The sequence below is a fragment of the Schistocerca serialis genome, chromosome 8 (assembly GCF_023864345.2).
Source record: "Schistocerca serialis cubense isolate TAMUIC-IGC-003099 chromosome 8, iqSchSeri2.2, whole genome shotgun sequence".
In the NCBI taxonomy this organism is placed as follows: domain Eukaryota; kingdom Metazoa; phylum Arthropoda; class Insecta; order Orthoptera; family Acrididae; genus Schistocerca; species Schistocerca serialis.
Window position 1 is genome coordinate 96,816,564 of NC_064645.1, and position 26,269 is coordinate 96,842,832.

The 26,269-nt window shown below is 42.5% G+C and overlaps 1 protein-coding gene across 1 annotated transcript in view; it reads left to right on the plus strand.

Moving 5' to 3' along the window:
- The window catches only part of LOC126416305 (solute carrier family 22 member 1-like), a 253,100-nt gene that overhangs the window by 141,220 nt on the left and 85,611 nt on the right, over window positions 1-26,269 (plus strand). Inside the window, exons 3-4 of the mRNA XM_050083965.1 lie at window positions 3,533-3,699; window positions 25,944-26,047. Coding sequence (XP_049939922.1) covers window positions 3,533-3,699; window positions 25,944-26,047 — 271 coding nt within the window. The remainder of the gene's footprint in view (window positions 1-3,532; window positions 3,700-25,943; window positions 26,048-26,269) is intronic.

Consider the following 26,269-nt stretch of genomic DNA (forward strand, 5'->3'; position numbering starts at 1 on the left):
CTTCCGTCAACTGCTCCATTCTCTTTCCTTCCGCTTTCCTAAAACCTTCTTGACAACTTGGCGTACAGCACTTCCTTGGCTCCGTCCCCGGACCTGCCTGCTCCGTGACCTTTGTCAGTTTCCCAAGGATGGTACCCCTTCACTTGTTTATCGTCGGGAATTTTCTGCTCTATGTGCACAAATGAAGGAAGCCACATTTATTTACACTGATGGCTCAAAAACATCGTTTGGTGTAGGGAGTGACTATATTGTTGGCGACACCCCAAATCGATTTCGGCTTCCCGACCAGTGTTCGATTTATACTGCGGAGCTTTACACTGTTCTCCAGGCTGTCGAATACATCCGTCGCCATCAGTGGATACAGTATGTTATCTGTTCAGATTCTCTCAGCTCTCTCCTCAGTCTCCAAGCTCTGTACCCTGTCCACCCTCTGGTCCACCGGATTCAGGACTGCCTCCACTTGCTCCACTTGGGGGGCGTCTCTGTGGCGTTCCTCTGGATCCCAGGACACGTTGGTATCTGTGGAAATGAGGCGGCCGATATAGCGTCCAAGGCTGCAGTCTCTCTTCTTCGGCCAGCTATTCGCACGAGTTCCTTCGCCGATCTACAGAGTGTTTTATGTCGTCGTGTTACTCTTTTATAGCGCGCACATTGGTCGACACTTTCCAATAATAAATTGCGGGACGTGAAAGCTCTTCCCTGTGCTTGGACCTCTTCCTCCCGACCGCGTCGTCGGGAGGAGGTAATTGTAACTAGACTCCGGATAGGGCACCGTCTTTTTAGCCATCGACATCTTTTAAGTGGTGATCTTCCCCCACTCTGTCCCCACTGCTCTCAGCTGTGGACGGTAAGACACCTTTTACTTGAGTGCCCCTATTTTACTCCGTTACGCGTCCGTCTACAGCTGTCGCATGATATATCTTCCATTTTAGCAGATGACACGCACTCAGCCGATCGCGTTCTCGAGTTTATTAGTGCCAGTGAGATGAGGTCAGTCATTTGAAGCTCTTTTTGGGGACAACAACCCCCTTCTATAGTGGTTTTTTAAGCTTTCCTTCTAATTTTAGTTTCTCCAATTTTTTGAGTTTCGTTCCCATTTCTGTCTTTTCCTAAGTCACAGACTGGGCGCTAATGACCATAGCAGTTTTGCGCCCTAAAACCATAACAAAACAAAAAAAGTCTTAGAAATGCCTTTGAACACTGATGCTTGAATGAGATGAACTTGAGTATGTTTATCCAGTTCTGCAGTGAACTGAATTAGCTCGTGAAAAACCGCCTTATTTTGAGAGGCATCAGATTCATCGTGGCCTCTGAGAGCCAGTTCCAAAGCACCGCAGAACCGAATACAGTTTATAATCAAATTCAATATATATCTATTCTTTTCTACAAGTTTGTTGTGGCTCTCAATTGTTTGTCTATATTGCGAATCTAATTACTGCTGAATGTTAGTTTTATCTAGAAATGGAAGACTAGGCACATTATTCGTGTGTCACGTTGATATTTCATGAACCTATTTTCACAATCAACTGAATTTTCCCTTACAGATAACACTGTGCTGACAGACAGTTATATACAATCAATTACCTGACCTTGCAATAACTACAACGTGTTTGTATAGAACTCTAATACGTGAACGTAACGAGTATAAACGAAATACTAGACCTTTGTTTGGAAAACTGATGCTCAACCGTTGGTGAATACGTTAGTTTTTTTGTTTTGTAGCAATAGCCCTGCTGTTGTGAAATATACCAGTATTGAAATAATGCCTCTTAGTTTCAAAATCTAAGGGCATAATTAAATTCAAATTACACATAGCTATTTATAACAATATTTAAGTGCATTATTTCTCTATTCGATTTAATTGAGCAAGTAATGCATTAGCACTAACTTGCAGAAAGATTGCAAAACTGAATTACAAGAAATCTGCGCCCCGGTGTATTCCAACATGATCGCTAGATGGCAGATCGTGCTTCTATGGGGGCAGAAGTGCCAGTCTGCAGTTGGCTCCAAGCTTCAGTTAACTATCGTGAGAGCGTGCGAGGGGAAATGCATCAGAAAATACATACTCTGGAGCAATGTTTTATGAGCAGTTGGCATAGATCCTCTTTTTTCTTTTTATACAAGTGGTACCATGGCACAGTGTCACTACCTCAGAAGCCGCCCCTGTAGTAAATGTAGAAGAGGTTGGCATAGATGACAGAGTCATGGCGGGTTGCACAAGCAAGTCAAGGAAAAAAGAAATAATAATAATAATTATAATTAGTAATCCATTCTATCCATCAAATGTCAATTATTCTTCTGTAGCAGAAATCTCAATGGCTTCTGTTCTCCTCTTGGTTTAACTGTTTATCATTCATGTTCTGCCTCTGTACAATGCTACAGTTGAGATTAATATTTTCAGAAAAGACTTCCTAAAGTTTAAATTTATATTAGATATTAACATACAGTAAAATCGCGATAATTTGAGTCCTGGCAATATGAGCCCCCATTTAATCTGATATCTATGACAGATGTTTCATTACATTTAAAAAATCAAAAGAATATCATGGATAAAATAAAAAATTAACAGGGAGGGAGGAAGGAGGGGGAGGGGAGGGTGGGAGGGGGATGGAGAGGGAGGGAAATAGCGATTATGATGATGGAGAGGAAGAGGACAATGTAGGTGCCAACAAAATGAGTCATAGTGACGGAATGATGGCATTGGAATTTGCATTGTGCTACAGGGGGCGACATAATGTGACGACACCTGCTGGCATTATGCTTCTACAAAGATGGCAGAAGTATGCTGCCGAGATCAGATGTGCTTCACAGAAACAAAAAACTGAAAATAAATTAACTATCGTACAGTAGTTTATGTAATACGTATGTGTTTACTGTAAGTATTTGAGTTTCTAGTAGGACATTATTTCTAAAACAAACTCTAAGTTATACATTAACTGATTAGATAACTTTGTTTACTGTTATAATGTACTATTAACATCAAGTTCTGGATCAAGTTTTAAATAAAAGGTCTGTAAAACCATCTCTCTCTGTGTAATTCGTGTTTTCCCAAATTCAATTACCACTAAATGTCCATCTTATAACCTCTTTTCAAGGCAATATCCAATCCACTCAACTGATCTGACAGAATTAACAAAGGAATTAGAAAACCATAAAGTTTTTGTTTTTCCTACATGAACTTAAATTCCCTTTCAAATTTCTTCTTTGTTTGCTCAGTGTATAGATTGAATAACATTGGGAATAGAGTTGTATCCTACCTCACTGCCTTCTCGACTGGTACCGCCCCTTCATGTCCTTTGACTCTTATAGTCTTTATACAGATCTGTTAAACTAGTATGGTTTCAGAGATGTGATAGTGCAAGCAGAAAGCAAAAGGAAACACCAGTGTCTTATGGAGAAGCCAGGAAACATACGATGGAAGTAAAAGTGTTTACTGTAGAATGTGAGTGTGATTTTGTCCACGTTTTGTTATAGTGCTTCAAAGTATCGGTATGCGTGTGTGTTTCACCACTGGATGGGCGTCCTGATGCAGGTGTGTACAGCAGCTGCGAGCGATACTCAGATGACCTGGTGGCGGCTTACATCCAGTGGCAGCGTGACCACAGGCCGCCAGCACGGGCGCATGAGGCACCTGTCACCACCTGTGACCAGGGCTGGCACTACAACCTCTCAGCCCTGCCTGCTACCATGACAAGTGAGGTAAGGTGCACAGTTTGTTTTGGAGTCCACTCAGTTGTGGAAAATGAAAAAAGAATCAGCACATCCAGACCTGTGATTTAAAACTACGTATCCCCAGGGGGAGGGGGGGGGGCGACACTCATAGCAACAGTTGGGAACAGAATTAGTGTGGCTCTGTGGATTTTGTATGAACTACTTATTTACTATGAATGCTCGTATTCGGTTTTTTAAACTCTGTAGACTTGTGGAATTGACAAAGTCAGTACTGGTGACTCAGTTTCAGTTTCAGTGGGGCTGCAAGAAGCTGGATGACACCTATGAAGACTCACTCTGCCCATCAGGTTGAGATTTATCCCATACGTGATGATAGTCCGAGAAGACATGTCAGTCATCTCAATTTCAGATGTCAGATATTTATAGATTCACACCTGGACAACATAATGCTTCTTCTACTGTCATAGATTACTACATATACTCAAATTCTTATTGCATTTCACACCAGAATGATGGGTATGCTGAAATGATTTAAAAGATACTTGAGAACAGAAAACACAACATATTTTACTTATCTTTTACGAGGGCTATTCAGAAAGTAGGGAACGTTTCCATCTGACGCCGCTAGGCGCTCGCCGATCGCGTAATTTTGGTATGTGCGTGCTCTGCAGCTCAGTCGGCATCCATCTGTGGCAGCGGGAACATCTCTGCGCGTCTGGTTTTTCCGATATTCGAATTTGAAATGTGCGCTGCAATCGAAAATCCCGCCAGTTGTGACGTGCGGTCTATGATACGGTTTTTGTTGGCAAAAAACCTAAAACCTATAGAAATTTATCGTGAACTGCGCAAACTGTACGGAAACAACGTAATGAATGAATGGTGAGTTCGGTTTAAAAATGGCTGAACCAACGTTCATGATGAAGAGAAGAGCGGACGGCCGAGCATTGTGACTGACGATACGATCTTGTCGCTAAAGTTGATGAAACGATTCGTGAAAACCGTCGCTTCACAATGATGGAGCTTTCGCTTTCTTTTGTACAAGTTTCACGGACTTTGTTGTTTGAAATTGCCACTCAAAAGCTAGGCTACCACAAATTTTGTGCAGTATGTGTGCCTAAAATGCTTACAGAGCACTATAAAGAACAGCGAATCAGGGTAACGATGACATTTCTGGAGGCCTACCACAAACGTGGTGATTCATTACTGGATCAAATCATAACTAGTGACGAGACTTGGGTGAAACACGTCAACTGTGAGACAAAATTACAGTCCGTGGAGTGGGGGCACACAAGATCCCCCCCAAAAACCAAGAAAATGTTTGCAAACCTTGTCAGCAAGGAAGTTGATGCCGACAGTGTTTTGGGATAGGCAAGGTGTGCTTCTTATTGATTTTCTCGAACATGGAAAAACCATAAATTCTGCCCGGTACTGTCAAACTTTGCACAGCCTTAGAAGAGCAGTTCAAAACAAATGCAGAGGAAAGCTCACGTCCAAAATTTTGTTTTTGCATGACAATGCCCGACCTCACACGGCAAACCGCACTAAAGAACTCTTTAATTAATTCAAATTAGAAAATTTCCCTCATCCACCCTACAGCCCCGATCTTGCACCAAGCGACTTCCACTTGTTTCCCAAGATGAAGAACTGGCTTGCAACGCAGCGCTTTGATGATGATGCGGAACTCCAGGTGGGTGTGACTCATTGGCTGAAGTCTCAGGCGGCAGAATTTTATGACGAAGATCTTTCAAAACTTATCCGCTGCTATAAATGCCTCAATGTGTTTCGTGAATATGTGGAAAAATAGTATGTCAGATGTATATAATGTATGTAATATAATATATGTATATAATAAAATGTATTTCTTGTACTTAGTTTTTTTTTTAATACCAAAATGTTCCCTACTTTCTGAATAGCCCTTGTATATAAATTATTTCCATGAAAGATCTTTATAATCCCAGATTAATTTCTAGTTTTGTATACTGAAGCCAGATTAGTGATTCTCATTATTTTAACAATTAACATCCTCCTTTCTCATCAAACAAATAATTTAATTCAGTTTTAGTTACAATTTATTACTTTTGGCCACTGTGGTAAACAACGACTGGCTCAAGGAAGCTCCTGCTCATAATTTTACAACTGAACTGATACTAAAACTCAACACAACTGCCTGCCAAAGATATTGCACTCATCAATGATAGTTGTATAGCCCATTGATTGTCCAGAAAAATGAATCGTTTCAAATAATTCATTCATAAATTAAGTTTTTTGTGCAAACAATAAGTGCAAAGATGCAAATAAATAAAACTGAAATAACTTTTTCAAACATTATAAGTCTATATTCTGATCAGAAAATTTTTTAATAAGTACCTGTAGTTTGGATTTAACTAAAACACTTGCACAAGTGTTATTCACACAACCATTTCTTCAATATGCAGTGATATAATTGAACTCCACATATGAAAATGACAAAATAAACAGATCAGTAGCATGTTGCGATTACAAATGAAGAGACTGATATCTGATGGAATGAAGTCCCATACTCTCATAAACATTAAAACCACCACATAAACTTATTGTCCACTATGTACTCGTATTATGTAGCAGATGCACCATGAGTGATGGTGAGTGTTGCATCCAGACTGTCAGGTACTGTTTGGTATGAACTTGACCAGGAGGAAGGTAGCTTATTTTTAGGGTTCCTTCCTCACCTCACCACAATTTATCTTGTCTTAAATTATGTAGTAAAAGAAGCAACCAAATTTCTGAATGGCACAAATTCTTGTTCATGGATTATATTAGATTCTGGCTAGGCATTAGCTATGGTTGTTTGTGAGTTGACCAAAGAGTGGCACATACTACAGTGAATCAGGTAGCAGTGTACACAACTATATCCTGGCTAACAGATGTGTGAGTGGGGTGACCAAGCCTGCAGTGGTCATACATGTCGTGTGTTTGTTGAGAGAATGCTGAACAGTACAGGCGACATCTGGGATCTCATTTTGCCCATTATACTGACGTTCTTACAATACTACCAAGTTAAGGCATGGTTCTCGCATGGCATGAGGTGTCCTTCAAGATGTTATACAGCTGTGTCTGGCATGATTGTCATATGCGTCCTGCAGAATTTGTATGTGGGGCATGATGTGGTCGTGACTAGTTTGCTCTGCATTAGAATTGATAGTCACAGGCCATTTAAAACAGGAGTTGAATGTTGCATGGAACACTGCATAATTGTCTTTGTGATTGTTCTCACTCACTCACATTGTTTTCCGTGAGTCTCATCATGCTGGAGACCCTTCATGGATTTGGAACAAATCAACTGAAAAATATTAGCAGACAGGAGAAGCTACCATTAGTTACCATACTTACATGAAGTATAAAAACAAAAAAAATATTTCAAGCACTAATCTACTCACACTGATAATTATATGAATTAGCTACTTCTTGATTACTTAACCTACATATAATACAAGAAAAACAGCCACTGAACTTCTGCTTATACAGCTCAGCAGCTGTTTTTATCTAATAATTCAAAGTAATATCTGTTTAATAGAAACATTAGAGTTATAAAGACTTCATGTCCCTAAGTCCAAACACCTTTTGATAAATTGTAGAAGTGGCTGATCTATTCTTTTACTTTATTTCTGAAAATCTGGATTTTTTTTTTTTAATTTCCTGCATGATGGTCTTTTTATCACTAATATTTCAAGAATCACACAGGCAATGGCATTACATGTCGAGAGGTTGGACAAGCTACGCAACAAGTGAGCGCGATTGTTCTCTGTGCTTTTTAGTTAAGTGTCAGGACAATGGCCTTATTCCGAAGTTTGCAAGAGTAAGACATTTTATCCAGACTGCCACTGCAAATGTCTTTATACGAAAGGCGAACCTAGCAGTACTGAATGATATGGTCTGCTTTACTCGCCGTTAATTGGACGCCATATCGTAACAGCTGTTTCATCTGCATATGGAGATTACATCCGGACTACCATCACTTTTCTGGGCATGGATCGACGGCGTGACTTGGGCAAAGTCGGACTGGGTCCATAGGGAGTCTACTTCAAGACAGTCTTCGAAGTTCTCCCGACTGTCAGCAATGATACCGTAAGGGAATACTTTTTCACGCTGCGTCGTCATTTTAACGGATAAGGTTATTGACAATGTAACGCTGTCTGTGCGTGGGAAAGGATCACATTTAGTCCCTACGCCATGAGTCCCGCCTCAAACTGATTTTATTATTGCTATTGAGGAAGCTGTTAGATCTCTTCCTAGTGATGCTGCGGAAGAAATAAGACGTGAAACATGTCGTGCACTCACGAAAGCTCTGCCTCAGAAGAGCAACATTTTTGCCGTGGAAAGGCCACGCTACAAAAGCTACGAGAAGTTCCTCACGCAGTGGTCTTACCAGTGGATAAAGGAAACGCCGCTGTGCTGTTGCCAAGTGAGGTTTACGAAAAGAAGATTTACAACTTGTTCAGTGAACCAGTGTATCGGAAAACTGACAAAGATCCCACAGGGGAAGTGGAAAAGAAAACGTCAGCACTGCTGAATTCTTTCTCTATTTCGCAAGGAGTGACCAAAAGATTAAGACTTAATGGTTTTGTGCCACCCAGGTTATATGGTCTTCCGAACATTCACAAAAAAGAGATTCCGTTATGGCCGATCGTCAGTAATATCGACGCCCCACATGTTGCCTCTCTACTGAGACCTTTTGTGGAAAAGTGTGCGCATCATGTTTGCAGCTCTGCTGACTTTATCAACAGACTGAAGTCACTTCAAGTCAATGAAACTAAGTTATTAGTGAGCTTCGATGTCATCTCACTTTTCACTACGGTTCCTCTAATGGATTCTTTGTCACTCATCAGCAATAAATTCACAGACGATAAAACATCACTTCTTCATCATATCTTTTCCTCAAGCAACTTTTTATTCAAGAAAGAATATTTTTAGCAAACGGACGGTGTTGCCATGGGCAATCCCCTCTCCCCTCTGGTAGCAAACTTTTTAATGGCAGACTCTGAGGAAAGGGCACTTGATTCGGCAGACCTTAAACCGAGAGTCTTCTGGTGATATGTAGATGACACTTTTGTAGTGTGGCCCCACGGTGAAGAAGAACTAAAAAATGGCTCTGAGCACTATGAGACTTAACATCTTAGGTCATCAGTCCCCTAGAACTCAGAACTACTTAAACCTAACTAACCTAAGGACATCACACACATCCATGCCCGAGGCAGGATTCGAACCTGCGACCGTAGCAGGCGCGCGGTTCCGGACTGAAGCGCCTAGAATCGCTCGGTCACAGCTGCCGGTCCACATCATATTAGTACGGCACTAAGAAGGAAGAGACATGACTACCCACAATATCAAGAGGATAAGGAGCTGTTTAAGTCCAGGGCGTTCCTTCCACGTGTCGCCAACCTTTCGTCTACAGTAGGCAGGAACCTAAGTAAACATCAAGCTAAAGTAATCTTCCAGCCTCCGGCGAAGTATAGTGCCCTTCTCGGTTCAGTAAAGGACAAGCTGGGTCTCCAGAAGGCTAGGATTTACAAAATTCCTTGCCAGTGTGGCAAAGCTTACATAGGTCAGGGGACATGCACAGAGCACGTAAGGTGCGTAGAACATGAGCGCTACACTTGCCTTTCACAGCCCAATAAGTCGGCCATAAGCGATCATCGTATTTTGTTTTCTTTATTGGATTTCGATTGCCCTCTAGAGGGGGGGCGTGCTGGCAGCAGCGTTATATGCCGCTCTGCAGCCTACAGAAAAGTTAAAAACAAAATCAGATGATATCATAAAAGTAAAAACAGGCGATAATATGGTGACTGATTGATTCTGGAACAAGGCGAAAAATTGCCAAGAGAATATAAAAATAAAGCATCGGTGATGCTGATTGAAACACTTAGTAAATAGACAGGTACAATTAAAAGACACGGCAACAGTCTGGTTTCTCTTCATAACAGTTTAAAAGCACACCTAGCGACAATATGGTGTCCATTCGCAACACTTACAGTGAACGCACAACACTGAATACACATTTAAAACAGCACTATAGAGGAGTCGTGGCAGCAGATTGGGGGGGGGGGGGGGGGGGATCTGGACCGATGAGGGGAAAAAAAGGAGGAGGAGAGAAAAGGAAAAGGGGGGGGATGAAGGGAGAGGGCACAGAAAGAGGGGGATCAGTGCTGCGGACACGAGAAATATGTGGGGAAGACAGTAGAGGGGAAAAAAAAGGACTTGGGGGGGGGGGGGGGGGGGAATTGAGTCAAGGAATGGGTAGGGGGAGAGAGGATCCTGGGAAAAGGAGGAGAGGGGGGAGGGGAGGATCATAATTGATAGGAGGGATAAATGGAGGGAGAGAGGGCATCATCCAGGAGGGGAAGTTGATGGAAGCCACCTCGGGAAAGGAGATGAAGGGTGTAGAGGTGGAAGGTTGGGGGAACACAACTGTGAAGGCATGGGAGCTGCTGGGGGTTGGAGACGAAAGGAGCAACCAGGGGATGAGGATGATCAAGTCAGCGGGAGTTGTAGAGGATGCGAACATGTTCAAGAAATAGGAGCAGATGGGGGAAAGGAATCAGGTCGTAGAGGATCTGCGTGGGGGACGGGAGGTATATACAGAAGGCAAGGCGGAGTGCATGGAGCTCAAGGATCTGGAGGCACTTATAGAATTTTTTTTTTTTTTTGGGGGGGTGGGGAGTGGATATCAAGGCAGGACTGGCATAACAGAGGCTGGGATGTATTAAGAATTTGTAGGTGTGGAGCATGATAGAGGGGTGCAACCCCCATGTCTGGCCAGAGAAGAGTTTCAGGAGATGGAGGCAGTTGAGGGCTTTGGATTGGCTAGAGTGGAGATGAAGGATCCAGGTGAAGTGGCTGTCAGTGGTGAGTCCTAGATAGGTGAGGGTGGGGGAGAGGTGGACAGGACGAGTGCAGATGGTAAGGGAAAAATCAAGTAGCCAAAAGGAGTGAGTGGTATGACCTACGATGATTGCCTGGGTCTCGGAAGGATTGATTTTGAGGAGCAACTGGTTACACCATGTGGAAAAAAGGTCACGGTGGTTCTGGAGAAGGCATTGGGACCATTGAAGGAGCGAAGGCAAGGAAGGCGGTGTCATCAGTGTATTGCAGGAGATGGACCAGAGGGGGGGGGGGGCATATCTGCCATGCACATGAGGTAGAGGAGAGGACAGAACCCTGGGGCACACCCATGGAGGGGTAGAAGGTGCAGGAATTGGCATTATGGATGGTAACATAGGAGGGGCGGTGGGGGAGGAAGGAGGCAATCAGATGAACATAGCTGATAGGAAGGGCATAGGTCAGGAGTTTATACAGGAGACCGGGATGCCATACACAGTTGTAGGCCTTTTAGAGGTCTAGGGAGACAAAAATGCTGGAGCGATGGAAGTTAAGCTGGAGGTAGAGGAGATGAGTGAGGCGTAGGAGTTGGTTATCGGCAGAGAAGGAAGGTCAAAAGCCCCATTGGGTGTTAGGGAGGAGGTGGTGTCGGTGGAGGTGGTGATGGATGTGCTGGGTAAGGATGGATTCCAAGAGCTTGTTGAACACTGAGATGAGATGTATAGGGCGATAGGAAGAGGCATCAGATGGAGGCATGTTTTGTTTGGAGAACATCAGAATACAGGAGGTTTTCCACAGGTCGAGAAACCAGTGTCAAGGATTACATTGTAGAGGGCTGCAAGGGCTACAAGGAAGGAGGGAGGGCAGTGGTTGGCGGTAGGTAACATGGTCGTGGCTGGGAGTGGTGTTGCATTTAGTGTGGAGTGTGAGGCTGATGTACTGTGTAGTGATGGGAGTGTTAAGTCCTGACGGTGCTGTGTGGCCCAAGTACTGGAAGCTAGGAGCAAGGGGAGGAGTGGAGGTGTCTGTACATTCGATGACATTGGGGAAGAGCAAATAATCAAATTGGGGATCATCTGGAATGGAAAAGACATTGGACAGGTGGGAGGCAAAGTGGTTGACCTTACTGAAGTTGTCAGGAAAGGGATGGTCATGAAGGAGGAGAGGGTACTGTAAGGTAGGGCGGTTCCAAGTAAGGCAGTGGAAAGCAGACCAATACCTGGAAAAGTTTATTGGTAGTGTGGCCTTGAGCTGTGTGCATGTCTGTCAACAGGCACAGCGGGAGGAAGGATCCATAGAGGCAGCGGGATTCACGAAGGAGAAGGACGGCCTGTGGGGACAGGGCCTGGTGGTAAGGGTGGATGGCTTTGTTAGAGATATGAGTGGCGACAGTGTCAGATAAGGTCTGGTGGAGGAAGACAGCGGTTCAGGAGATGTCATCAGGAGATTAGAGGGTAGGGTCATGGCATTCGATCTGGGTGTGTGAGGAGTCCTGGTAGGCACCCCAGTTGGTGCGGGAATAGTCGTGGACAAGTTTAGAGGGAATGTCAGGATGAGGAACGGGGCGTGGATGGCGACCTCCAGAGATAGTGAGGAGGACAGGGGCATGGTCACTGCCAGTTAGGTCAAGGACATCCACAGTGACATGCCCAAGGATGTGGGGAGAGGCTAGGATCACGTTGGGAGTGGTGTTGGATTCAGGTCAGGTGTGTTGGGGGAGAGGAACCAAGTCTCCCTGGACCAAGTCTCCCTGGAGGGTGGTGATAAACCAATCCCACCGCTGGAATTCGGCAGGAGCACAGCTGTGGATATTGAGGTCTGCGGCAATCACATAGGTGGAAAAGTTGCGGTCAATGTGGGCCAGGAAATCGTGCAGGATGGGGTACGAGGGCAGATGTAGATGGTGGCACATGTGACAGTAAGGGTGGGGAAGAAGAGGCAGAGGGTGAGATGCTCAGCAGGATTGTTGAGAAGATGTAGATGGTGGCACATGTGACAGTAAGGGTGGGGAAGAAGAGGCAGAGGGTGAGATGCTCAGCAGGATTGTTGAGAAGAGGTTGGGGCGGAACAGGGAGGTGCTTGAGGTGGCCAATAGCAACCCCGCCACACACCAGGGGGTTCAGGTTATCAGTGCAGTGGAGGGTGTACGGAGCTGTGGAGATGGAGATGCGGGGTTGGAGGAAGGTTTAATTTAGGATGAAGGCATCCACATGGTGTTACTGGAGGTTGTGGAGGAAGAGGAGTTTGTGGGTGTGCAGGGAGCGGATATTATGGTAAAGGATGCTGTAATGTTGTCGTTCCATGGTCGGGGAGATTTAGACGAGGGAGGTGAGGGGAGTGAAGGTGAAGTGGGCCCGGTTGTGGGAGTAGGTGGCATAGGTGGTGAGGTGGAAGATGGAACGGGCAGCAAGGACAATTTGGGAAAGGATGTGGGGGTGTTGGAATGGGTGGGTGTTTTGGAGAACTATGGTGACACAGCAGATGATGTCCTCTGTAGTAGGGGGATGGTGGAGCAAGTTGTTGGGGTGGATGGGGTCATCAACAGGGTTTACAGGGACAGTGAGCTCAGGGGTGATGGGAGGAGGTTTTGCTTTACATTTCGATGAGTAGGTAGGATACAGTTCGTTACAGGTATTACTGGAGGGGGGAGAGGCGAGGTTGGGGCAGTTCCTCAAGAAGTGGGCAGCTTTGCAGGGGGGGCAGGTAGGGAGGCTCTTACAGGTGGCAGTGACATGGTCGTTGTACTTTTTAGGTAACGTTGTCAGCGATAGGATTGGAAGGGGGGAGGGGTCCACTTTATGACATCTATTGTAGATTAGGGGTCCCTCTGTAAGGAGGCAGTCGATGGAGGAGGAGGATTTGGTGAAGAGGCGCATTAGGTAAGTCGGCCCGGCATCATTAAAGATGCGATGGGCCGAGCAGATTTCAGTGTCAGGATGGCAATTGAGTTCCGCCAACACCTCAGCCCCTGTGACCGTGGAGCTAAGCTTCATGATCACAGTGCTGAAGGTCTGCAGACGTCAGGGAGGTTGAGGTTTTCAGAGAGAGGATGAGGTGTGGTAGGGGATAAGGGTGGCTTGTGGGACAAATTGGATGTGGGGCATTTTGGAGAGGAGATTGATGTGTAAGGAAGCATTGGGGGATTTAATGATGACCAAGTCCTTTCGAGGAATGGCAAGGGAGATGGGGGCATTGGGAATGTATTTACAGATGTATGTACATCAAGGAATTGAGGGTCAGGCTTGGAGAGGACGAAGGCATGGGTAGAAGGGGTTGTAGGGGTGGGGGCTGGGGCCGCATCCATGGGGGTGGGCAGGTCACGGGCATCAGGGTTTTTCTTTGTGGAGATGGTGGGGGTGGGGTCAACATTAGGGCGTTTAACAGGTATCTCAGACAGGCAGGGTGGGGAGGGGGCTGGAGGATGGGTTGCAGGGTGAGGTGGTGGGGGGCAGGTCCTCCCTGAGGGGCAGGTGATGCAGGGGGCAGGGGCATAGGTGTCACAGAGACTGTGGCACAGTGGGTGGAAATTCATGCTGGCTCAGAGCCTGTCATAGGAGGTGTAGTAAGCAGTGGGAAGTCCAAAGATGGCAATGGGGCAACAGCTAAGGGTGAGGGAGAATCATAGGAAGTGACAGCCAAAAACGGTGCAGGAGTGGGGTGGACAGGGAGGGAAGGATGGGGATGGGGGCAGCGCATGAGTTCCATGTGATGGTGGTTGGAGCAGCTGAGGGGGAGGTGACAATGAGAGCAGCTGAGGGGGAGGTGACAATGAAGGAGTTGGTGGGTTGGGACATGGTGGTGGTGTGCAAGAGGGGGGTGAAGACAGTGGTGATGGCAATGGTGGCGGTGGTGGTGGTGAAGGATGGCAGTGGTGGTTACGGCAGCAGCAGCGGCAGCGAGGGAGCCTTCAGCAAGGGGGAGTGGCAGCCTCTCCGGCAGGCAGTGAAGGTGGTCTGGGCAGCGGCTGTACGACAACAGCAAAAGGGGGTGGTCCAGGATCCTCAGCTGGTGGTGGCGGCGGCAGCAGAAGTGGTGAGCCCCGGACGGTGGCGGCAAGCTCAGGGCGATGGCTAACAGGCAGGCAGGCAGACGGATGTACAAAAATAGGGGCAGCGGCCGACATACAGACGGACGGATGGCAGACGGCGGCGAACACCGGGCGGTGGTGACGGTGGACAGAGGACAGTGGCCGGCAGGCAATCAGACAGACAGCAACAGCGACACAAGAGATGTTACGAAACCTTAGATTACTCCCTGAGGGTAGCCCAGACACTATAATCTGTAGACATCGAAGGATGTGTATCATCGTATTACCACAGGGCACTCTATGGATTATTCTGCCACAAACATTTTCACCCCAGCGAGATCCTTTGGGGATTCAGTAACTAAAGAATCTGTGGAAAAACATTTAGCATGAGATTGTGACAGCAGTTTTCAACTGGACAAGGCTTGGGACTCATTGCTGTCGTTAATTTCTTCTGAGAGGAAACATTTTATCCATAATGACATGCCTGGCAACATCTGATGTTGTTTTTAACACTGCAGATGTGGGTTTTGACAGAGGGCAAACATGATTCGTCTTTATGCATGCACCTGGGTGCCGCAGATGGAACAGTATTTGCAGATGGCACGGACTTTGATAGAGGACGCTTCTGTGACTGCCGCCAAAGTACATGCATCTTCATGCCATTAAATGAACAACAATATACTCAAATGGTGGTGTGTTCATTTAAAAATTTGTGTGTAACTGTTGCTCAGCGACATTAAAATCTGTTTAAACATGTCATACAATGCTATGCACCCTCTTCATAGCTCTTCACAGTGATTATCAGAGTGGTCATGTAGCTGTTGAACAGGACTAAATTCAGAGTAGGGAAATTCGAAATTTGGTGCCCTGCAAGTCCAGTGCTTGGTCCACTCCATTACGTGACGTACATAATATCACATGGGACATTTCAGAACACTTCAAAAACTGTTATGTTCACTGTTGACATTAGTTTATTGATAAAGGGTCCAAATATAGCTAGGTAATAATGGGAGAGGCTTCCAACTGCTTCACATCAAGCAGTTTAACCCATAATCTTACAAAGAGTCACATTATGTGATTCCAAGCAAATAAAACTGACTTAAAGGTGCCAGAAGTAGAGAAAAATGGTCAAACAATGGATGAGGATCCATGTGTGAATACTAGGTATCTAATTGATAATAAACTGATATTGCACCAGCGCATGTAAAAGTCAAGCAAAAAAACTCAGTATGCCACTTTGGATTTGATGTCTTTCTCATTATGTTGACTGTCTGAAGGGATTCCTAGGATACTTTCAGTCAGTATTTTGTGTGTAAAATTGATAACTGAACAACTTTCAGAAAACTCTCCAAAGACCTAGAAATTCTTTCATGTGTGTCCTAATATGTTTTTCTTGTAACGGCATTTGTGGTTAATAACAACAGTGCATTTAGAGTGAACCCCAACAGTCTTGCCATAATGGTAACATGAGTTCCTGTCAGATCACTGAAGTGAAGCACTGTCGGGCTTGGCTGCATTTGGACGGGTCACCGTCTGGGTCTGCAAGTGCTGTTAGCAAGCGGGGTGCACTCAGCCCTCATGAGGTCAGTTGAGGAGCTACCTGATTAAGAAGTAGCGACTCCAGTCATGAAAACTGACAATGTCCAGGGGAATGGCGTGCTGACGACATGCCCTTCCACCTCCGCATCCAGTGATGCCTATCAGCTGGGTATGATACAGTGGTTAGTTGGTACCTTTGGGCCTTTGAGGCCTGTCTGGACAGAGTTAATTATTTAAAATGAACAGAAATTTCACAGCAACAGTACTAAAATTAAAGATTATTTCCATATAGACCTTGCATATGTACATAGGCTTCTAGTTCAAAAGTTAATAACAGGTCGCTAATAGACATCAGGCAGGACACTGGAAATTTCCATATATTCAAATGCATAGTATAATAAAAGCTCATTAGCCAATCCTTCTTCAGTTTATAGACTATTTAGACTCATGAATGAAAATTCCTTATCGCTCTAATGTTTATATTAAATAAATATTGACTTCGCCAGTATATAGACAGTTGATAATGGTCTGTGTAAAGCCACATAAATGCATTGTTTGAAGTGATAAATAGGAACAGCAACTGAGTAACAGAAGAGGAGGAGTAAGTGGAATTTTTGAAAGTAACTGTTTTCGTCCTCATATTCACACACAAACAAAAATCTGCAACACCAAGGAGGAGTTGACATAAAGGGAAGTTGGTAGGCCTTTTTCTTTATCTGGAAGATGATATCTATTATTCCAATTGTGCACAGGTCACATAGAAGTGGCATTACTATCTCCATATGAGGATTAAAATCAGGTTTGCTTTAAATATACACTGTAAAGGTCATGAGCATTAGTTAACTTTCAGATTGGATGGGGTAAATGATGTTAATCAAGAATGCCTTTAAGGTAACAAAGCCGCCATTATTAGCACCTCACTGAATTTGGATGAGGTCATGTAATAGGGCTATCAGAAGCTGGATGTTTCTTCTGTAATATGGCAGAAAGTCTTAGTGGGAATGTAGCCACTGTACACGATTGCTGGCAGCAGGGTCATGAGAATGTGTTGTCACAAGAAGACCATGCTCCCGGTGGCCACATGGACTACTGAGAGGGAAGACCATCGTGATTTGTGTATGGTTCTGGTGGATTGTAATGCATCCACAGCAGCAATATGAACAACAATTGGCACCACAGTAACACAACAAACTCTTACAAATGGGGTACTTCAGGGACACTTCCAAGCCATGCTCAGTTTAGCATGCATTCCGCTAACAACAAACCCCTGCCATTTCTGACTTCAGAGGTGTCAAGTTACTGCTCATTGGAGGGCATGGTGGAGATTTGTTGTGTTTTTTGATGAAAGATTGTTCTGCCTCAGTGCCAGTAAAGGTCTTGTGTTGGTTAGAAGAAGGCCAGGAGAGGGCCTGCAATTAACCTGTGTGCATGCTAGACACACTAGACCTACACATGGAGTTATGGTGTGGGGTATGATTTCATATGACAGCAGAAGCTCTCTTGTGGTTATCCCATGCTCCATGACAACAAATTTGTATGTCAGTCTGGTTATTTGACATGCTGTGCTGCCATTTATGAACAGCATTTCAGAGCATGTTTTCCAGCAGATAGCATTTGCCCACATACCACTGTTGTAACCTGAAATGCTCTACAGAGTATCATTTTGTTTCCTTGGCTTGTTTGGTCACCAGATCTCTCTCCAGTCAAGCATATATGGGATACCATTGGATGACAACTCCAACATCATCAATAACCAACATTAACGACCCATGTATTGACCGACCAAGTGCAACAGGCATGGAACTCCATCGCACAAGCTGACATCCGGCACGTGTACAACACAATGCATCGACATCTGCATGCTTGCATGGAACATTTTGGTGGTTATTAATCTACCAGAATTTCACATTTATAATGGCTTATATTGTACTTACATTAACATATCATCTTGCAATGTAAATCACTTAAATATGTTACCTAGACAAATGTATTCCCAAAATTTCATTAATTATTTTTTAGTGTTATGGTTTTTTTCCATCAGTGTATATCTACATCTAGATCTACATCTACATGATTACTCTGCAATTCACATTTAAGTGCTTGGCAGAGGGTTCATCGAACCACAATCATACTATCTGTCTACCATTCCACTCCCGAACAGCGCACGGGAAAAACGAACACCTAAACCTTTCTGTTCGAGCTCTGATTTCTCTTATTTTATTTTGATGATCATTCCTACCTATGTAGGTTGGGCTCAACAAAATATTTTCGCATTCGGAAGAGAAAGTTGGTGACTGAAATTTCATAAATACTGTAGATCTCGCCGCGCCGAAAAACGTCTTTGCTTTAATGACTTCCATCCCAACTCGTGTATCATATCTGCCACACTCTCTCCCCTATTACATGATAATACAAAACAAGCTGCCCTTTTCTGCACCCTTTTGATGTCCTCCGTCAATCCCACCTGGTAAGGATCCCACACCGCGCAGCAATATTCTAACAGAGGATGAACGAGTGTAGTGTAAGCTGTCTCTTTAGTGGACTTGTTGCATCTTCTAAGTGTCCTGCCAATGAAACACAACCTTTGGCTCGCCTTCCCCACAATATTATCTATGTGGTCTTTCCGACTGAAGTTGTTCGTAATTTTAACACCTAGGTACTTAGTTGAATTGACAGCCTTGAGAATTGTACTATTTATTGAGTAATCGAATTCCAACGGATTTCTTTTGGAACTCATGTGGATCACCTCACACTTTTCGTTATTTAGCGTCAACTGCCACCTGCCACACCATACAGCAATCTTTTCTAAATCACTTTGCAACTGATACTGGTCTTCGGATGACCTTACTAGACGGAAATTACAGCATCATCTGCGAACAACCTAAGAGAACTGCTCAGATTGTCACCCAGGTCTTTATATAGATCAGGAACAGCAGAGGTCCCAGGATGCTTCCCTGGGGAACACCTGATATCACTTCAGTTTTACTCGATGATTTGCCGTCTATTACTACAAACTGCAACCTTCCTGACAGGAAATCACGAATCCAGTCGCACAACTGAGATGATACCCCATAGGTCCGCAGCTTGATTAGAAGTCACTTGTGAGGAACGGTGTCAAAAGCTTTCCGGAAATCTAGAAATACGGAATCAACTTGAGATCCCCTGTCGATAGCGGCCATTACTTCGTGCGAATAAAGAGCTAGCTGCATTGCACAAGAACGATGTCTTCTGAAACCATGCTGATTACGTATCAATAGATCGTTCCCTTTGAGGTGATTCATAATGTTTGAATACAGTATATGCTCCAAAACCCTACTGCAAACCGACCGACGCCAATGATATAGGTCTGTAGTTCGATGGATTACTCCTACTACCCTTCTTAAACACTGGTGCGACCTGCGCAATTATCCAGTCTGTAGGTACAGATCTATCGGTGAGCGAGCGGTTGCTAAGTAGGGAGCTATTGTAACAGCGTAATCTGAAAGGAACCTAATCAGTATACAATCTGTACCTGAAGACTTGCCTGTATCAAGCGATTTGAGTTGCTTCGCAACCCCTAAGGTATCTACTTCTAAGAAACTCATGCTAGCAGCTGTTCATGTTTCAAATTCTGGAATATTCCACTTGTCTTCCCTGGTGAAGGAATTTCGGAAAACTGCGTTCAATAACTCCGCTTTAGCGGCACAGTCATCGGTAACAGTACCATCGGCACTGCACGGCGAAGGTATTGACTGCGTCTTGCTGCTTGTGTACTTTACATACGACCAGAATTTCTTCATATTTTCTACCAAATTTCGAGACAATGTTTCGTTGTGGAACCTATTAAAGGCATCTCGCATTGAAGTCCATGCCAAATTTCACGCGTCTGTAAATTTTAGCCAATCTTCGGGATTTGGCGTTCTTCTGAACTTCGCATGCTTTATATAAACATATATAATGCAATTTAGTACTAATATCAATAGGTATCAGTATGCCCATATTATCAATAGTCATAATTTGTTGTTGATATATGACATACTTTACAGAAACACTGGCTCCTCCTACCTATTAATGTATGAGGGTGTAATGAAAAGTAATATCTCTGAATTTTTTATTCTTTGCTCATTACTGGTTGAGGTATTACTTATCATGCATATTACTTGGTCAACTTCCCTGCTTCAGAGAAGCAAGTTGCATGCCTCTGCTGTAGAAGTGTAATATGTGACATGGTGGTGTTCCATCTTGGTCCATTGCTTTTTCTTGTGTACATTATTCACCCCTCATCTGTTACATTGCCAGATGCTAAATTTGATTTGTTTGTAGATGATACATCCAGTACACATTGATAAATAGCTGCTAATCAAATTTTCACTGACATTAATAAGTGGTTTAAAGCTAATTCACTGTCATTAAACTTAGAGAAGACCCACTATATGCACTTCAAAACCTGTAAGAGATTTCCTTCCGGCATGTGAATAACATATCAAGACATGCAGATCGAAGAGGTTGACAGTATTAAATTTCTGGGATCGATAATAAATTCAGCTGGGAAGGGCATACCACAAAATTGCTTAAGTGCCTAAACAAGTCTGTATTTGCAGTGAGAATGATGTCAGATGTAAGAGATATAAAGATAAAAAAAATTCGCATACTTCACTTACTTTCATTCTATTATGTCATATGGGATCATTTTCTGGGGCAACTCACCAAACTGAGCAAAAGTTTTTAGGGGCAAAAGTGTGTGATAAGAATAATTTTTGGTGTAAATTCAAGAACATCATGTAGAAACCTGTCCAAGGAAATTTTTATTCTAACCACTGCTTCTCAGTATATTTATTCCTAAACAAAATTTGTTGCAAGTAATACATCTCTATTTCCTATCAATAGCTCAATATCTAGTATCAATATTAGAAATAAGAACAATCCACATAAAGACCTAAAATCACTTTCCCTGCTGCAAAAGGGGTCAAATTTTCAGGAACACACATTTTCAATAAATTGCCAGCAACCATTAAAAACTAGGTTTCAGATAAAGCATGGTTTACACAGAGTTTGAAAGATTTTTTGATAGGAACTCCTTCTGCTCTATAGATGAACACCTTAACAGAGACTGTTAAGCCAGCTTAAGTAAAAATGTCTGATAGATTTCAGTTTTGACAGCACTTTGTCACAACAGTCAAGATTAGGTGTCTTGTGTATGATAAATTTATTAATAGTGCATAACAATGTTTCATTCTGACAGTGTGTTAATTCTGTAAACATTAATGTTCCAGGTTACCACATTGTATTCACCTATTTCAACAATCTTCTGACAGATAATCAGGGTAGTAAGTCTTATATTCAAATGTTTTATGTTTCTATGTTGTACTTTCTGACATGTTTCACACCCACGAGAATCACCTCATTTCTTGGGTCTATGAAACAAAAACTCAATCTAATCTAACCTAATCTGCACTCTGAGACCCTCATAAAACTGAAAACATGAATTCTCCTTCAGGCTGACAATGCCAGACCACACATGAGCGCTGCAACATCTGCAACAACCTGGCACCTTTGGTTCACTGCCATTAAGCATCCTCCATTCACTCCTGACTCAGCCCCATTGATTTTCTTCTGTTTTCAAAACTTAAAGAACTTTGAAGACCTCACTTTGATAGTGAAGAGGCAGTGCAAGCAGATATGAGGTTATGGCTCCCATCAACAAAGCTGAACAGTCTACAGTGATGGTATCAACAAACCAGTCTCTCGTCGGAGAAATGTGTTGGTCACCAGGGTGTCTGTGTTGAGAAATGAATATGTAGATGTGAAGAACAAAGATGTAGCATGTTAATAAAGTTTGTTTTGTTTAAAACGCTGTAAGAGTTTTCACATAAAAAATTCAGAGGCATTACTTTTCAGCACACCCTTGTATAACTTGACTCCTCTCACATTTCTGAAGGCTCTTCTCCATGGTGGAAGAATGACTAAATGAAAGAAAAAACCTTTCGTATACTAATATGCCATGTCAAGCAGTCTCATTTCGTTTGTCTTGATGTAGTATATTTTTTCTTGGTTTTAGAAAACTTTTATGCAATAATTGTTGCCATTACGTACATATTTGCATGTACACAAATTTAGCTATTAAATTTGTTTATCGAGAAGTGTATTGTTGATTCTCAGATTCATTGTATTCCTGATTCTGCAATTAGTAATGAACATTAGTCTTGCTAGACAGCAAAATGTTGGTGAATGTGTGCATTTATTCATCAGTTGTGCTGCTTACCTACTATGCGCAGGTCTGTGAACCATATGCAATGAGTCTGGCTATTTATGTTGTCGAGGTAGCCCAACCAATTTACCCATGCAGATACTCAAAGACATAATGACAAATCAGTAGTATGTTTACAGATTAGGTTAACATAACTGCCACCAAATGTAGAATGTTAGAGTTTGATCAGATTCCAACAATTCTGATCTTGTTAATTGTATCATTATTATGTGGTATCACAGTATTGTAATAGCTTCTAGGATGAGTCTCGCTTATTTTTCTATTTTGAGACTAAGTTCAATTTATTTACCTCTTTCATGTGGCCAGTGCTTGTGTTTGAATAGTATCAATTGAGTTTTAGAGCTAATTGGCTTTATCATTCATAGGTTCATCTAACTTTTCACTTTGGTGGTATAGCATGGGGCACTCTTTGGCAACTTTTGTTGTTTCTTCTTTGCAACAATATGTGCTGTAGCACACACATGTAGGGATAGAGTCCCACATCACCTCATCAGTGAAGGAAATTTGACCGATTTGCATTACATATATGTTTTTCAGTGTTCTTGAATGAGGTGTATATATCTTCCCTGCATTAATCTTCACGTCTAAGACATTGTGTGCTCTTTGTATGTCAGGAGCTGCATGTCAAATTTATAAAATCAAAATGAAGTGGCCAAAACAGTAGAATACTTTAAAAATTTTGTTTGTTGCACCCCAAACTGGTGCAGGTTCAGGACCTAAAGCTTGGCACACCATTGACTTGCCAAGGCTGCTACCACTGTTGCTTGTATACCTTGTAATAATCATGGTAAGAGAATATACATTGTTTTAAACAGGCTTGTAAAAGTTTAAAGTTAAAATTTGTTCAGTTTTAGAGAAGAGGTTACAGAATTTAGTTCTATATTTTGTTACGAAATTTATACAATAGTTAACATACCAAAATATTATGATCATTATGTCCAAATTACATGAAATACCTTTTTACAGCAATGTCTGAATTACTTTTCTTAATAACTTTTTAAATGCAAATTTGATTGTGATACTAACATGAATCCTGCATCTTTATGAATAGCTGCATAATAATTGCTATCAGTTTTCTACATAGGAATTTTGTAGATCGTAGTTCAGATATTTGTTTACAGTAGTTTTTACATATTTTCTGTTACTGATTAGATATCATAAAATATTTATTGTACTCCACCTTAGTTACACTTTTGTACCCCAGTTTCATCAATACAGCAAATTAACAATATTACAAAGCATAGTTATAGCTTTGCACAATCTTGAGTAGAGTATGTAACATAACATTGGATATATTAAAATAACCAGAATCACAGTTTTCATTAAATGTCTCCAAATTCTTCTACTTTACATACTGCACCTGAGGCAACTATTACTGTTGAAGCATAACAATGCCAGGAGGGAGATAGCAATCTTAATGTAACATAATGAATAAAAAAAATTTAATATAAAAACTTTCAGTTCATAGATCACAATTTTTTTTATACAATTAAATCATGATGACTAGTTTTGGTTGCTTTTTCTTCAGATTGTCCAAATCATAAAAATGAGTTGAATATGCACTCCAAAGTATCAGCAGCAGCAACTGTCATCCAGTGACATGCATTATGTGCCAACAAGACTAGGACTGTGCACAGTTAAAAGTTTCATGAAGTGTTAGCCAGATTGTAAACCCAAAATCTTGCAAGATATGGGTAATAAAGGAGAAAAATGGCCAGTTACATAAGTAAACTTTGCATCAAATATCTAGTATATGCAATTGTACAGCAATACTATAGTGAGGAAAAAGAGACAGTGGATGCTTTTTTCACTATAATGCCTGCTATACAATTGAATGTAATGGGTGTTTGATAAAATTTCTAATTATACAACTGACCATTTTTCTTCTTTATTGCCTTCATCTTGTAAGATTATGGTTTACAACCTGACTTGGTCTTAATGAAGTTTTTAACTACATACTGTGAAACAACAGAAAGTTGAGGTAGGAGTATCAACAGTATTATGAAAAGGCTAGATTGCTACTAAATTTTAAGGATGACATGTTGGTTAAAGACAGGCACAATGAAAAGACCCAGGTTCAAGAGCTGCCCTATCCACCTACCCAGCACTTCCTATTCCAGGTCTGTCAATGGCTTATCCTACCCCATCAGAGGCTGGACTACCTGTGAAAGCAGCCACGTCATATACCAGCTCTCCTACATTCACTGCACAGCTTTTTGTATTGGTGTGACTGCCAATCAGCTGTCCACCAGGATGAATGGCCAATGCCAAACTGCAACCAAGAACAAAGTGGATCACTCTGTTACACAGAATGTTGCTTCACAGCCTGGCCACCAGCTTTTCTGAACTGTGCAGACTGGGAATTATCCTTACAACACATTCTCCACTCTCGATATTATCCTGGCCTCAACCTACAGTAACCTACTGTTCCCACACCCTCCACCCAACAGTTTCTGCCCTCTGTCTTCTATACCTTCAACCAGTTCACATCCCCTCCCTCAGCACACAGCCTCCTGATGACACTGTGCCTGGCAGCCTTGCCCGGCTTCTGTCTAGTCGCTGTGCTCTCTACCAGACAGTGCTAACTCCTCTTCCTTCACCCATACCCTACTATCCTTCTCCCTTCCCCACCCCACTCTGGATTGCTGCTGCCCCTAGATGAGACACCATTGCACTCTGGTCAGGAAGGCCCGAGATAGAGGTCGTGTGTGTGTGAGGTGTGCTTGCTTGTGTGAATGTGTGTGCATTTTCTTTTCTGAAGGAGGCTCTGGCCGAAGCTAAATGTGTAACAATCTTGTTGTGCTTGTGCACAACTCAATAAGTCATCTTTATGGAGACCATCAATCTATCTTTCCATAATTTTGTTTGAAGTAAATATTGTCCTAGCCTTCTTGGCCCACAATATGAATGCATGTCATTGCATAACTGTTGCTAATGATGATGTTTCTCAGTGCATATTCAACTCATTTTTATGAGCTGAATGATGTGAAGATTACTGTAGCAAGCAGCTGAAACTAGGCATCACACTTTAATTGTACAATGAAAATTTGCAGTGCAGGCAGTAAAAGATTTTTGTATTAAAAAATTTTTATTTGGTAAACTATTACTCCATTTGAGAAATACTTCTGCAGATTGTTCCAGTGCACACTTGCAGCACTATTTATTGCTTTGACTTTTCTAGAAGTGCTGTCACACAAGGAGTATCTAAAAGAACAGTCGATAACCTATCAACTTGTTATGATGTTGATTTGCTACAGTACACACCTTACTATTGTTGTTTTGAGTGCAGCAATAAGTGGCATAGCATTGGCAAAGAGTGTTCATATATCAGCAGTACAGTCTCTGACTGCTGTCACAGTGACGAATCATGCAGTATTAATGAGAATGTTGATATTAAATATAGATGAATGTGATGAGAGCACATAAGGTGCTGACTAGTAATTCTATCAGTTTTTTGCTTACCAATATTTAAATTAAATATTGTATTATGTATATTCTTCCATATAATTTCTTTGCCAGTGTATTTTATAGTTAGTTCCAAACAAAATGTGATGTAACAAGACTGCAAGATTCTCCTCTCTTACATATGTCTGCTTGTTTCAGTACAACTGGGTGTGCACAGATCAATGGAAACCTACTGTCATTAAAACTACTTACTGGTTGAGTGCTGCTGGAGGTAGTGTCATGTGGATGATCATTGGAAACAGGTAGCATCTCATAATCAACTTATTACTTTTATTACTTTGCTTTATGTATAGTTTTGTGCAAATTATAATTTTCCTGCTGAGATTAGGCATTAGAGAGCCCTAGTCCCAAATCATATGTCATATAGAATCAAATCACTGTACTCAACAACCTTCGAAATTGAAGTTAATAGCTTCGTTTCAGTAGAATATAAGGTATCCAATATATTGCCGGATTAAGGCAAC